Source organism: Emydura macquarii, unplaced genomic scaffold (genome assembly GCF_026122565.2).
Source record: "Emydura macquarii macquarii isolate MOO-44397 ecotype Brisbane River unplaced genomic scaffold, CSIRO-AGI_Emac_v2 contig_1253, whole genome shotgun sequence".
Lineage (NCBI taxonomy): Eukaryota > Metazoa > Chordata > Testudines > Chelidae > Emydura > Emydura macquarii.
Window position 1 is genome coordinate 2,587,358 of NW_027131390.1, and position 16,243 is coordinate 2,603,600.

Sequence of the window (16,243 nt, forward strand, 5' to 3'; positions counted from 1 at the left end):
TTCTTTTTAAGTCTGAATGTACTCATATCAAGTATACGGTCTAATGTGATTTTCTTTTTAAAAAGATTTGTGTTGTTGTGGGGGAAAGAATTATTACAAAGATCCTTTTAAAATTACATTGAATGGGTACTTCTCTGAAAGAATACTTAATAAAAGTATCAGCTCAGATAACTACTGAAGCTGTAACTTTTAAAAGGCTTTTTTCTAACTCCAAGGAAAACTAAGATGTGTGCCTCATAGTTAATATACAATAGCAAGAAAAACAAGTAAACCCACTTACTTGCCAAAATTTCCAGTTGGCTTTTAAGATTTCAGCCACAATACATCACACAATTTCATACAATATTCATATATACGTAGCATGAACCTTAAATGTTTAAACTAAAGGTAAATGCCTTGCCTACACTAGACGTTTGTCTCCTTAAGCTTTTGACTGGGAGAAGTAATGATAAAAGTGCTATTGTAGTTAGGCTACTGGTGAGCATCAACATTTTAACCATCATGACACCCAGATCTATTTTGAGCAGGTTTGATAAGAGGGAGATTAAAACACTAGTGGACATCTCTATGAGTACTTCGATCATTGCTACCACAGGTGGACCTGTACCACTGGGACATTAGAAAATCAAATTTTGTCACAAGAACTTCAACCAAGAAGTGCAATAATCTTCACCTGGAAGATTACTTTTTTTCCCCATACTGTTTAGAAATCCATAAAAATATGGGCTCTTACTGGGCACTGACAGAGATATAACAAACAGCAGCAAGTACATACCGAGTTCTGTCATTTTACAATAAAATTAGATTTATGTATTTAACAAGATAGTACCTCATGCCAACATCTGTAAACTAGAACCATTTAATTGCAACTGGCTCTATTTGCAAATTTAAAAATTTGTGATGCAGAATGGATTAATAGGTATTACCTTTTATACTATAGTTAAGCCAGCACTACAGGATCCTTAACATTTGCACTATAAAATTTAGTGACCTACTAGCTGAAACTGAGTAAGCTCTTGGATATCTAGATCTATCTTAAGGAAACAAAAGCAAGCAACTGTAAGATTTGATTTTACTGCTTGCCAAATAAGTCAAGTTCATTAGACCAAAATTGTATCCCATTCAACATTTCGTATTTTCAAATTAAAAGCAACAAGATTGTCCTATCTCCCAGATAGTCAAGTTAAGTTTAAGAAGTTGGCGCTTAACTTCTATTTAATATCACCATCAATTTAAAAAAAAAAAAAAAAAAAAAAAAAAAGATACTGAGCACTAAGCGTCTTTCATGCACAGATCTCAAAATGCTTTGTAAAGGGTAAGTTTTCTCTCCATTATTGAAGCAGTGAAAGTGATGTTTAGAGGAATTTAAACAACTTGCCTAAGGTCATGCAGCAAGTCAGTGGTAGGAATTGGAAATATGGCTCTGGTTTCCTGACTCCAGAGTCTTTTGACACAGCCACTACAAAATAAGGCCTTCCAAAATGAGTTCTCATTTTGTTACTGACATTGTGTAAACTACGTGTACGCTAACATAAAAATTCATCTCTGCAAGACAAAGTGAAAATGCAGTATTCCCTACGTATTTTCAGTTACCCTATCAGTATGCAGGATGGGGGATTGGGGGGTGGGGGGGAAACAGATATCACATAAGGCATGAAATACTTAATTTAAAAAAAAAAAAAAAAAAAAAAGCCTGCAAACAATTCAGATTTATTCAAAATTTAATTTAACTTGCACTTTTAGGCCGGTAAATCAAATGTTCATAAAAGTGATTCTTTACTACTCATTCTTGGGAACATATGACTAATTCAACCTTATACCTGATTGAATACTTTTATTTATTAATTAAGTATTAAACAGGTTTACAAATCCTTGACATGTAAATATCAGAAACAAAGCAATAATCATTACAACAATTGGCTTTTGTTTAAAGACACATTATATTGGAACACAGTCAGAATTCTATATTTAACAGGTTACCATATTACAGAATGAGCACCATTAGAATACTTATGACATGTCATTTCTAGTGATTTTATTAAATTGAGTGAAATCTCTCATAACACACTTAATAGACCAGACGTGTCTACCAATTAGTAACATTAAAAAAAAAATACTGGACAGATGTTTTGGGGTTTTTTTGGGGTGGGGAGGTGAATGTACTTTAAAAGTACTGAATAGAAGGTAATCAAATATCTAATTTCTAATGAATGCAAAAAATAAGTACATCTGTCTAGTATAGGCAATGTTTCCAAAGCCATATTACTTACATTCATTAATGTGGTTTGCCAAGCATTATAATTAATTGGGTAATAATTAATGTAAATATATTGATTGGTGCTTTATAGTAAGTACAGTATATCACAATTAGGCATGCTTGCAAAAAAGAAATTCATTTTCTAATTAGCACTATTGTTCTGATCAATAAGTCATTAAATAAAAAGTGCAGCGGAAGCATTTTTAATCAGGATAAAAAAGGCTGATAAAGGCAGAGCTACAGCAACTACAATAATATACAATGATAATTCACAACAAGTTGATACAGACATGGGTGTTAACACTACTTTAATCAAAAAAGAGAGTCTGGGAAACATTGGGCACAGTTTTTTAGTATAGCTTTATGGGCAAATTAATGCTGAGTTAGAGATGAAATGAATATAGGAACTGCCATACCAAATCAGACCAGTGGGCCCCCTATTTCATTAACCTGTCTCAGAAGCCAGTACCATGGGCTTGAGGGAAAGATGCAGGAAGCTATTTAGTGGACAATTATAAAATACCCCACCAACTGGTGAAGTTCCTTCCTAACACCCATCATGTGCTTTGCACGACTGCCAGCTACATTATTTAACAACTAATACTGTACATAACCTGTTCAGGAGTATTTTCAGTGAAGGTATCTTTGTCACTGTCCTTCATCAATTCCATTATCCAACAGCTCTTACTAATAGAGAACTCTCCTAATGTGTATTTTATGCTCCTCCACCCAAATATTCAGGGTATTCCTCTATTCAGTCTCAAATGATAGAGATAAATCTTTGTTTATACTGTTTCCTAGAAAATATTTGTAGATATATCATAGGTCCCATCACCCTTCCCTGAATCTTCTCTCTTCTGTACTACATAGCCTTTTACTCTTCCTATTTTTTTTTATCATCCAATCCTTGCATCATGGTTCCTTCTTATTTGCATTTTCTCTGTCTTTTCTACCACACAGCAGCCTAACTGATCCAACTATGTTATGGATAGCTCCATACACCAGTGCTTTAAGACTGCAACAGGAGCAAAATTGTTTTGAATTCCAAGTACTGTACAATAATTTTGTACAATATAGGATGACCTTACACTAAACCAGCTAATTACAATATCCAATGTAATGTATTTGCATCAACAGCCTTTTTACCTTATTTCATGAACAAATTTGATAGGGCTAAATAATACAGCAAAAGTCTGAATTACAGGTATGGAGTACACAAAGGCAAAACACAGGTTGTTCATGAAATGCTTACTAAATGCTAACAATTCTTATTAAATTGTTTCAGGAAGTTTCAAAATACCTTCCTTTCATAACACAGAAAATACCAGGCTAAAAATATATTATTGTCGCATCCATGATACAATTATCTGGTCTGAACAGAAAACTCAGCTACTTATTGCAATCTGGTGAGCTAGTTAATCCTGTGTATTGACTGATCAGCATCTCAGATTTAAGAATGAAAATGATTGGCACGACTTTATGCCCCTAAATAGCAAAAGATATTCTGTACATATATTTGGAAGTGTGCATGGAAAATTATGAGTGTTTTCCCCACTGAAGTACAGCATGTTGTTTGATTAATGCTTGCCATCCATGTGAAAATTTATTTTCCATTATCTGAAGATAAGTCTCTGAGCACATGCAAACTTATTACAATTTGAAAGTTAAGTGCTCCAAATATTCCATCTCTAGAGAGCACAGTCCCACACAGCTCTTATGTGACAACCAGATTGTGTATGCATCCACCCTCCCCAAGGGCAACCAAGCAGATGGTTCTTCCCAGGATGAGTAAGGCTCTCCTGGAACTGCAAACCCCATGGCTATTATGGCGCTGGGCACCAGAACTGGAATTTCTTAGCTGGAGTGGTTGACTTTGTAATCTTAATGTTCAGTTAACAAATTTTAAAAGACAGCATGTATAATATTTTGAACTGAAACTCTTCATTTGATTTATAGATCTTGGTCCATCTAGTAAGCACATGCAACACACGGCATACCATTAAAAAATTTAGTAGGAAGTACTAGGGTTTGTTTCTTGTTGACTATATTATTTATCACTTATTATCCAAACCACAATAAAATAATTATTTCCTTTTGCATTGCTCTCAGTATGAAGTTGGATTTATTCTAATCCCATATCAGCAAGACAACTGAGAATTAATAATTTTGTGAATCTGTAAATTTATATAAATAAATCCAATTTGTTTTAAAATGTTTACAGTATAATGTATTCTTCTTTTGACACAAAATATTGGCCTAAATTTTCTCTAGCATAATTTTCTTCATAGCAGAGTACAAATTTTCATGAGTTATTTTTAAAACATAACATTTGACCAAATACATTACAAATGTATCAAGGCAACATAGCCCAGATAATATATATTGATAACTTTGTGTAGCTCAGCAGCTTGTTTTTTAATGAATTGTAACCTTATTTTTTCCCCTCAAATTATTCTCCAATGAATCATGACAGCAAGTGTTCCAGTCACTAGTAAGTGGCAGTTTCCGAAATTACTCTTGGCATGTGCTAGCACCCTGATATTTATCAGCCAGCAAAGAGCTAAATTTCAATTTTATATTAAGATGATCCTATCACAAGACAAATCTTTACTATTTTATGATCGGACCAAAAATCTGGTATGTGTGTGTGTAGCCAAGCATATTTTTAACTAATGAAACTATTAAATTAATGAAGAGGCTGATTTAAATATAATGATGCTTTCATGTATTATTAGAAAATACAGTAATGCTTGTCCTAAGACTGCTAAAAGTGATTTTTAAATATTAAGTACCTTAATGTCTTCCCATTAAGAATAAATGTTCTAACTTCATGACTAAAAAATTTAGGAATTCTCCAATAAATGAAATGGCCACACAAGAGCTGAGTAAGCTGAAAAGGGATAGAGGCAGCACTGTAAAGTGAATATTTTATCATTTTGATGTTAGGGAATTTAATATTGCTGTAATAAACTATACAGATTAATCTAGTTACATAATGCATGATTCATCAGTTTTTTTAAAAATACACACTTCTGCATCGTTCCTCTGTGTAATTTAAGGAAGCACTTTAATCAGGCAAAAAAAATTACTAGATTAAATGTATTAGTTATTGTTCCTCTTGACCTCTTCCAAAATAGTGAAGGCTTGTCCTTTATTTAGTATTACTTAACTACTGTTTTGTAACACACAACTCTGTAGCATCTAAACTTAAAATAGCCTGCATTGTGATTTGCCAATACCTATTTATAATGAAAAACTTATCAATTAGTACAAAAAAATACAGGCTTTTGCAGGTACAAATGTGATTTCATCTGAGATGAGAGGAGGGGGAACTAATTTTATGACATGGAAGAGTGCAGACAGAGCATGTGTAACTCAACTTTTAACAGATCAACTGCAATATTTAGCAAACAAGCACTTGAAACTTTCATCTTTTCTTTTAGAACATGCAGGTGCTGACTCATAATACAATAGGGTTCTATACTCTGTACCCTCCTCTGCTGTGAAATATCCAGAGTTAAGATGGATGAAAGCATAACACTAGCAGAGATCAGTTAGGTGACCTCTGATACTTCAATGATAACTAAAGCACACATTTCTACACAGAACGCTTTTCTGAGGAAGTGTCCAACCACAAGCTATTCATTTGTAGGTGTCATACACACAGTTCTGGCTGACCAATTAAAAGGAAACATTAACTTCTATTATCAAATATAGAGGCTTCATAATCTTAACAGTTACACACACAAATTCCATAGATTTCAACAGAAGTTGCATGTTCAGAGGTGAAATCATCTCGACCCTTTGTTTATCAAGTTACTGAAGTGCAATTTCTACCTCCTCCTTCATTATACAAGAACAAATAGCCCTGGAGTACACTGTTCTCCTAAGATATGTCTCAGTGATCAGCAGCATTCTGAATAGTTATTAGTTATCTCAAACTCAAAACAGATGAACTCTATAGCTTAACTTCTTTGGCTGGAATTTTCAAAGTTATCTAAGAGTTAGATGCAGAAATCCCATTGATTTTGAACAGGATTTGGGTGCCTAACTACTTTTGAAGATCCCAGTTTCTATTATAAAAGTAGTAATTGCTTGTGGAACGTGCAAGGGTCACAAAAGAGCAATGTATAAATACTGTATGTGTGGGTGAGCTAGTACTGCAGCCTTGAAAGTGTAGTTCGCCTAAAAAAACCTAAATTGAAAAGGACAAAAATAAAATCCATTTGTGTGTTAAATTAAGAAACAATTTATATATTTTTTTCTATTTCCAGCTTCTACCCTCCTAACTGAGGCAAGACGTATTGCTCTGATGTTCTTAGAGCAGAAGTAAAGAGGTAACCAGGCAGCATAAAGCAGAGTACCACTTTCTGCTGACACTACCATAGGGAAAGGCTCCAGAAAAGCTTGGCATGAGAGAGAACAGAGGGCTAGAGAGTTCCAAAATCCTTACAAGGGTGGCCAACCACAAGCCACAGAGAGGAAAAGGAGGAGAAGGCAATACTTGCAGTTGGGCTACCAACTTTGGCCACCTCTCAAAACCTACAAAAGAGAGCAGGAAAGAAGTCTTTCATTCCCAAGAGGCCCAACTCCTCCTTTGCCTGCTATCCTTCAGTGTACAGCAAATAAACTATTATAGTCTATTGTGATTTTAGAGATAATGAGAACCAGATAATTGTTCCAAACACTGCTACCATTTCCAGACAACACTATCATTTACTGAGTTTTGTCAGGTTAATACAGAGAGAGAAATATTAGAGATAATAAATATGTCGGAGAAATGCTTTAAGTGGGTAATAACTGCAGAACTGGAATGACCTTTAAATGTCCCAACTGTAGGTGCTACGGACTTTGCTTTTTATACTCTGGAACTCTCAGCTGAATGCTCACTTTCGTTGCTCCTCTTCTCTTTTCTGACCCCGATAATACTTATGAGAGGAAAAGGGAAGACATGCAATTCTACTGAAATTTTCATAAGAGACTCAGAGAATTGAGTTGTAAATATGCTAAGAAAACTCATAACTGATTGCGGAAAAATAAGTGCAGTGTAATCTTTATCATTTAACAACTAGAATAAGTCAATAGAATTACGGTTTTTTAAAGTGGTGTACAACGAAAGGAAGTGAAAAAAGGAACAGTAAAGAGATCTACAAACGACAAATAGTAGTTAAGCATTAGTACCACAGAGAAGGCTTTCTAGTTTACATAGTGGATTGCCCAGCTGAATAAGAATCAATGAAGTGATACCAATGGTAACACTATATTGAACTACAGTAATAGTCATATGCTGTGTAAAACAAACCTGGCAATTATTTCACTCTTTCTGGCACTTCCACAGGAAAGCAATAAAAGTTTAAAAAAAAAAAAGTTGTTGCATACAACATACAAGAAAATCTGCTGCCCACAAATGGTGATAGGAGAGCAACTGTCAGCAGAAAGCCAGATGGCATGGTGGAAGAAGGTGACAAGGGAGCTAGAGTATGTGCACACACAAAGAAGGTAGCTGGCACATAGGCTACAGCAAGGAGTGGAGACAGCCAGCTCTTCAGGAAGAGAAAGAAGAGTGATTTACCTGGTCCTAGAAAAGAGAGGAGTCACCAGGGGAGACACCTATGTAATTTTTAAAATTTATTATCCTCATTTTAACAACATTTTGGCCGTATTTTAAGTAGACTCAATATAGAAACTGTTAAGCAATGAAGCAAGCTGCCTTGGGAAGCTGTGGTATCATCAATGGAGATACTCAAGACTACTCATCAATCAGGGGTAGTTTAGGAATGATGATATACTCAGACAGCAATTTGAATGATTCATGTTTGGTGCCTTGGTGCCAGCAGGGTCAGGTCCAGGGCAGATTACCCTAGAAACAGAGGAACAAGTTTCAGGGACAAACACCTAGCCATTCAGAATTGGGGGGGGGGCGGCTCTGTTTATTTAACGTACTGGGGGCAGAGTTGAGTCTGCTTAGACCCCCAGTGGGGCCCCAGCAACAAAACCCTAGCATAAATAGAGGAGTCTCACTTTGCCTGTCCTTTTTCTAGGATACTCCTACTGGTAAACTGCACACACTACCACACTAATATTAACTGATGAGTACAGCCAACAGCAGTCAGCATATAACAACTGAAATACGAATGTACATTCTGCCAATGAGATTACTTACTTATTTTAATAGTTCTAACCCTCAGATTTTAAAACAGGAATTGATATCAGCTTTGGTGCTAAGGTAAGAAGATTAAAGGGATGAAAGTGAAAGGTAGTTTTTGAACACACACACTCCGATTCTCTGTACATTTATAATTTGTGTATTTATGAAGAAAAACTGCATGATACTTAAAAATATTTTTCATGTGCGAACATCCCAGTTCTCATCTTACCCAACCCTAACTAGGAATGCCAAATGGTCACCAAACCACTGAAAAAACTCAAATTATATAGCACCAATTCAAACAAAGCTCATGAGTGAAAACCTATCCCTCCACCCAAAGGGAATTTTTCCCTGCTTGCCACAGTTTTAAACAGTTACCTCTTGCAGGTACGATATGATCTAGAAATGTTTATACAAATCATTGCACTCATTGTGCTTTAACTAGTAGGGCAATGCACAGTTACCACTATTCAGCAGGTAGGGGTTATGAAAAAGTGGCGCTCTCTCTCATTCCCACTGCCAAGGAAATATAATCTAACCTCCGAATCAGTCTGAGGGCCAGTCAGAACACCAGTCTCCCTGAAAAGCCCAGAGTTCTACAGTCCATAAAGTTATCAACTCAGGTGAAACAAATAGCTTGTTTCACATAGCAACTGCACAGATTTCTTCCAGCAGAGGGCTTTCTTTTAAATTGATCTCTACACAATTCTTCTGTTGCCTTTCACTACAAGCAAACTTTAAATAAGAAATTAATCTTCTGTAAATTGACCCAGACGCAGAATTTACAGGGCCATTCTGGGAAGTAATAAATATTTAACAAGGATACTTTGTACCTACATGGCAACTTTCATCGAAGAAGCTCAGAGTGCTCAAACATTAGACTCAATATTCAGGTACAAGATGGGTAAGATGTAGTAAACCCATTTTACTAAAGGAAACTGAGGCACAGAGTGTCTTGCCCATAACACAAGCAGATGGACCAGAATAAAACCTAGGCTAAATCCTGACTCCTACTCTTGTTTCTGAATGATAATCTAGTGGCTAGAACAGCAAATATGATTAAATATGGAAAGCCAAGGTTAACGGTTCTAGAACTGAAATATGAGCAACTGCAGCTCACCAAGTAGAGAAATTAAAAAAAAAACGTACTAGTATAGCCAGTATATTTATGACGTTAGTGTAAACTTGTATTATCTCACTATTTATATGTCAATATTAAGTTTAATTCCTGTCATTGGTTTTCTAATACTACTTAGCTGTGCAAATATTCCAGATCCTCCAAAGTATTAAGAAATTGTAGAAACAATAAAAATAGTCATGTCTGAGGTCAGTAGTGGATATGTGGTTTGCTTTTTTAAACACATGCATGCAATACTTCATGTAGAAGAAAAAACGCATGTATGGAAATGAAAACCATACTACATTATAGTGTTAGCAAATCTATTGTAATTTTTGCAATGGAAGTGGTGAGTTTCTATCATCTATTTTGCTCTTCAAACCAGCTCAGAAAGCTATTTATGGCATTTAATACATATTGCCTAATCAAATTGGATCCATTTGTAATTCTTCTTATTTGGTATGTATGTATAATTTCAGTATTACATTTAAGAGTCCAGCTAATACCAGGATTGTATGTAACAATGAAGAAATGTGTCTGCTTAGACACTAATCAGTGCCTACTGTAGCACTACTTAATTTTTTTTTTAATTAAAGCAGCTGTTCATTTATTTCACATGCTGCAAAGGTACCTAACATAAGATAGTTAACATGTGACCACTGAACTGCTCCCCATAGATTGAATACATCACTATAAGTCAATAATATATCCAAATCAAAGATGCTGGAGCGTATAGAAAACAAAGGAACAATTTAGAGATGGTGTAAAATAAATTACCTCTCTCTGGATGGGCTGTAGAGAGACAAGAATGGAATGGAGTTTTTTTTAAATCTTCACTTGATTAAATCCTGTGATTTTAAAAATCTACAAAAAATGTCTGCCTGACAATACTCTAGTCATTGTTTCCCCCAAATGATTTAAAGGCCTCAAACTCTTTTCTGACATACTACTGTTTTTATATTTGACCTTGTCTTATACTTTACTATATAAGTTCACATCCCCCATTTAGTGGAAATTCCTTGATACTTTCTGTAGTTAACTTGTTCGCCTAAGAAAAAGATCTGCATTGCATTTATGAAAACAAAATTTAAATAAAGAGCATATATATTGTAGATCACAACTGAGAATGTTAGCTTCTTAAACATTAGCTTTTTCACAACAAAACCAACAGGGATTATGTATAGGAGGTGCCTCATATTGCCTCATCCCTACTGACAAATAATTACTGACCCCTCAACATAAAAATATTTATGAAACCCGTATGCATCTATGTGTCACATTGTGTCCTCACAGGAGATAAAGCAAAAACTAAGTATAACAAGATTGAGTAATGACATCTCTTATTTTACACATGTATAAGTCACAAAAGCATTAATACTGTAGCTATTATACTAAGGATTACTACTAAAAGCAACTTTTATTCCATTGATTTTCTACATACGTTATGTTGTATGCAATATCAAATGTACTTAAGTTGTTTCTTCTTAATAATCATCCTGATTTAAAGAAAAAAGCCATAACAGTACTTTTAAAAAAAAGGAAAATCAGGGCACTCAATCAAGATTTAGCTTTATTTCACATTGCTCAAGCAAAACAAGCCACTTGTATAAACTAATACAAAACTTACAGTAATAATCAGAAGCTGAAGTCTAAGCTTTTACTAAGAGTTGCCAAGACAAATTCAGGTATATACATTTTACGTATCTATTAAAATACATGCACTTTTATTTGGAACCTACTGTATGTGGACAAACTGCCTAAACAAACGCATACACATTTAGATGTCAAAACTATACAAAATAAAAAATGTTTTAAACCCTCATGCTTTTATTTCAGGTACTTTTTTAAATATGTAAGTTGTTAAATTCTTAAAGAGTACAACTGTAAAGGATAAACACAAGACTAAGTCAAGATGTACCATCCCAAAACTAAAATACACACAACAGTGCATTACAATATAGCAGGTGATTGTATATTCAATGTCTTAGTAACAATCAGGGAGTTATTTATTTTTAGAATATATGCCACAAAATAAAAAGCCTGCCTAGATGCTTAGACGTATTGATCTGTATTACAAATCACTGATAACATGAACTTTTCAAATGAAAATTTAAAAATATTTCTAAATATGATTAAATCTGCACAGTTTCTCTGAATTTCAACAAAGGAAAGACTTGACAACATCCATCATGAAAACAATAAAAAGGTAACATTTGAGACTATATATATATATGTAGAAAGAAAAAATAAGGTAAAATTCTGAGTGCCAATGTCATTAAATGTATAACAGGGTATTTTGCCACATGGTAGTCTCATGAAAGAAATCCCACCTTATTATCCTCATTTCTCTCACTTACATGTATGCTGGAGAAAGTGGCGATGACCTGGATGTTTTAAGCACAGGAACTGGGAATTTCCAGATAGCAGGAGAGCTCGTTTTCCATTTCAATGGCATGTTGTCACCACGGTACTACAATAACAGTAAACAGCGTTTCCATAACAGACTACCAACTAGGACTTCCATTCCACACACTACTGACACAGCAGTGGCTGCTGCTAAGAACAAGCAAGCGATTCTGCCAATGCCCTTAAACCGATGCTTCCAATCTGTAAAATAGGGCTGCGAGGCATCTCCTTTTAAATCCTGCTGTCCCCTAAAGCAATCTGATGATTCTATCATTCTAACTCAACAATAGTGCCACTCGTTAGGGAAGCGTTGACTGCAGTATATGTTTAAAAAAAAAGACTGCATCATGCAAACCAGCACAATGCAGCTTTATTTAATTAAACCATCTACGATTTTTTTTAAAGAGCTATTGTAATGCTATTGTTCTACCTTAACAGGGACACTGCAGTACTGTGCTTGCAGCACGGTGCTTCATTCTGTTCCTATTAACCTGATTTCTGACCAATGGTAGCAGGAAAAAAAAAATGGGTTTCATATGAAAATGAAACAACATACCTACTCAGAATACACTTGTCATCCTCTGAACATTCTTCTTTTGAGCTGCAACAATACAAATGGGATATGAATCTCAGCATAGCCCTAGGCCACGGCTAATAGAGATCAGTGACTAAATTCAGCAGCCTGTTTTCCTCTTGTGCAAGCTCTGGCCAGACAATACAAGAATGCCATTATAGAAAAAGCCCATTGCAAAAATGCCAGTCCTTCTAATCCATAGTTAGGGAGGCAAGCTGTAAGAATAAGTATAAATTGCTGCTGATTTCTGCATGCTCTTCTAATAGCTTCTGGTTCAGGTTGCTCTCATTTTCCTATTCTTATTTCCAAGGAGGATGAGCAAAATCTCATGCATTTTACAACATGCTGTGGGAACACGAATATCACTCTGTCTTCTGCAGTAGAGAAGCACAGAATAGCATGCTGTTAATAGCAGTCCTTGTAGGGACACTATCAACAGTGTAATTCAGTGGCCCCCCTCATCCCCCCAGCCCCCCAACAGCTCACAAATTGCCTGAAATACTGATGAAGCAGCCGGTCATGCAGGTGTCCATCAGGGACCACTCTGCAGCTCTGTGGTCTGTTTGGTGCCCTCCAGGGGCTGATGACTGACAAGGATGCTTAAAAGATGAGCTGCTAAAAACAGAAATTTAGGCACGGTATGAAAATTATTTTGCAGAAGAAGTTTATGTATCTAGAGAACGCACAAAAACAGATCAATCTTATTTCACTGATATCATTGTTTAATGTTTGTTCTAAAAATACCTTTACATTACACCTTATTTAAAACCAATGCTAGTGTATTGGCAGGATAGGCTAAACCAATATGTTTAGAATATTGACTTACAGACTTCAAAATAGTCTCTTCTACATGTGGCATCACGCTATTATGCCAAGCTAGTTACCAGCATGGCTTTATTCTGTCCGAGAACAGTAACAGCCTCTTCAGATATACTGGGAAAGGACAGATAACAGTGCTAGTGTTTACATTTATTACTATAATTCCTGTGAGGCTTTTCTTTACATTTCTAAAAACACACTAGCATTGCCTGGAAGCACCACTGTAAAAGGGCTGTTAACCTGTCCTTTACAAATCTATAAATTTATAACTGCTCTAAAAATTTGTTCTAAACTACAACTTAGCACTACATGTCTTTAACAAGTTTTCCCCAAATGGTACTGGACAGTTTAAAGTTACAGTAGCACAAACACAGGACCTAAGCAAAAGCAGTTTGGAGAGTTAATTTAATTATTCTAACTCAAAAACAGCTTGTACTTATTTGGCAAGCAATTGAGCTAATCTCTTAGTACTTTGAAAAAAAACTATTAATACTGGTGAGAGTTTGAAACTGGCAAAGAATAAAGCTATACAGATGTACTTGCTGAAAATGGAAGTAGGAGGTTTATGTTCTGTAATGCTATAGAAAAAACTAAAGTCTTGTAAACTGCAAGGATCCATTTTTAGCTAATGGGACTCTATCAGCATAAGACAAGGGTAACAAAAAAGGGCCCTATTTTTTTTCTAAGACCATAGGTATTTACTTGCATGCACACAGACTAGTGTGTGCATTACCAGCAATGCACACAAAAATCTGATTTGCATACATATGACTAGACAGATTAGATCTTGCCCTACCCGAATCCATGTTTTAATGTTCTTTTAAATTAGAAAAAAGCCATTGGATATTTGCTAACACACAACCACATGGAAGAAACTAGATTTTTTTTTAATTGCATCGCAAGAATAATGAAAATCAGCATATAAAGCCTTAAAACACAACACAACGTTCTTCAGTCCCACCTCATGCTCAACGTATACAATGAATTTACTGTCTGAATGTAGAAAGGTTGACTAGTCTTGCAATACCTAGGAACAAGACGACTAAACATTTTCTGTTTATGGATTAACAGAAGATAATAAGGCCAATAAAAAAACTAATTTAAAAAACCAAACCAAAAAACAATGTTCTCAAGATATCATGTGTGTCACACTTTGGCTCAGCCAGTATAAATATACACATGAGCAATTCAGCCAGTCCCTTGTACCTGAACTAATATTTGTGATTACAGTGGCTGTGATGAGACCAAAAGAGCAGGAATTCTCTATTGCCAAAGAGCAAGAATCGATTAGTCACTCATCTCTTAGCCCTCTCATGCAAGCCAGCAAACAGACCCACCTAGGAACTTGATTAACTATACTGGGGGTTTGTTTGTTTAATTTGGAAGTATCTTTGACTAATCCATTATTGTACATTAAAAGGTAATAATATGATTATAATAGTGCTGATTAGTACTAGTTTTATAAAACACATACCAATTCCATCCTCTACCTGAACTCTTCTTCTCTTCATGTTCAACACACTGCTGATATTTAACTAAATTGAAAACAACAACAACGTGGACTTGGTTGAAGCAGCAGTTCTAGGTGCAGCTCGAAATGAGCAGTTTTCAGCAGCAAAGCGGAACTGACCTTCAGCAAAGTGCATAACTTTACCCACCTGCTTGCATACAGCAAACCAAGTGAAGGCATACACTCCTCAAAAGAGTTACACTTTCATTTCATTTTCCAAGGAAAAAGGTTGCAAGGAATAGGGACACACGTTATATAAACTGCCAGTGAGGTGTCAGAGTACTCAGTATGTTGTTTTGCCATTTTAATGATGCTGTCAAGACAAATACATTGGTTCAATCACAGATTTAAGCACAGGGGAAATAAGCAGCTTGATCTCCTGGGACGCACTCTGCCCACAGAGTTCACTTTTTTCCCCCGCTTGACACCACACCACACCTCCAACAACCTTCAAATTAGTAATGGGAATTATTCCTAGGCAGGTTCTGTAAATAATCACAGATGGGCACCAAACTGGAGCTCCACTGTTCTTCAAACTGGAGAGATCAGAGACTCTTAACCACTATACAGAAAACTGAAAAACAACATTTTCTTTAGACTCTATTCCACTTATTACATGTATTTCCTGTCTCTCTCTTGAACCACCATTTGTTTTCAAGATTTCATCTGCACCTGCTGCTTATGCTCACTTACAGCTGTTCTATTTATTATCTGAATTATTTGCACACCTTTTGTGCTATATTCAAATGTTAACTAGGTGAGAAAGAAGCAGAAGTAAAAACTGGCTCTAAGATCCTATTTTGATGCAAACAGCCACAAGGTAAGTTAGGAAAAAGATACTGAAAGTAATTAATTGGGACCCTATCAACAATTGCTGCAGGAAAAAACATATGTAAAGTCATAAGCAACACGGAAAGCGGCCAAAAACATACCATAGCACAACCCAGGAGGAGCAAATAATTTCATCTAATGTAAGGCATAATCATAACCTGCCATTTTATGGAGGATCAAACTACAGATACTTACTGGTGAACAAGCAATGCTTTCTTTTAACAGGCCCATTATAAGAGGAGATATGTACAGATGGCACCATTAAACCAAAAATGCCAGAATCAGAACGACAGCACACATGTAAGTGGGTTGTTGGACTGTCTTATGGCCTCTCTCTAGGAGTCAGCAACAGTTTATGTAGGACTGCCAGTCACAAGTTAATGCTGTCTTGTTTTTTCTACTGATTTTCCTTGATTTTGAAATTGGATCGTGTGGCAAACGTTACTTCCCTCAAGACTTGCCTCCTTTTCCTGTGGGATATCCTCCTGTTTTCCGTTGTGCAGCTCAACATGCCAGAAGCTCACAGTGTTTCATCAAATGTACTGGCTACACTTTCTTATGCCTCAGCCACTTTTTCCAAT

The 16,243-nt window shown here is 35.6% G+C and overlaps 1 protein-coding gene across 6 annotated transcripts in view; it reads right to left on the reverse strand.

The window, feature by feature from the left end:
- Positions 1–16,243, reverse strand: part of KLHL13 (kelch like family member 13) — a 110,610-nt gene that overhangs the window by 31,382 nt on the left and 62,985 nt on the right. For 3 of the 6 annotated variants that reach the window (XM_067547998.1, XM_067547999.1, XM_067548000.1), the window contains 2 exons: positions 12,485–12,529; positions 11,880–11,992 (listed from right to left, as the gene is read on the reverse strand). The exons of 2 other annotated variants lie outside the window; for them this stretch is intronic. In XM_067547998.1, coding sequence (XP_067404099.1) covers positions 11,880–11,977 — 98 coding nt within the window. In that variant the 5' untranslated portion in view covers positions 11,978–11,992; positions 12,485–12,529. Of the gene's footprint in view, positions 1–11,879; positions 11,993–12,484; positions 12,565–16,243 lie in introns of those variants that run through there. One more of the 6 variants, XM_067548003.1, reaches the window with a different exon arrangement.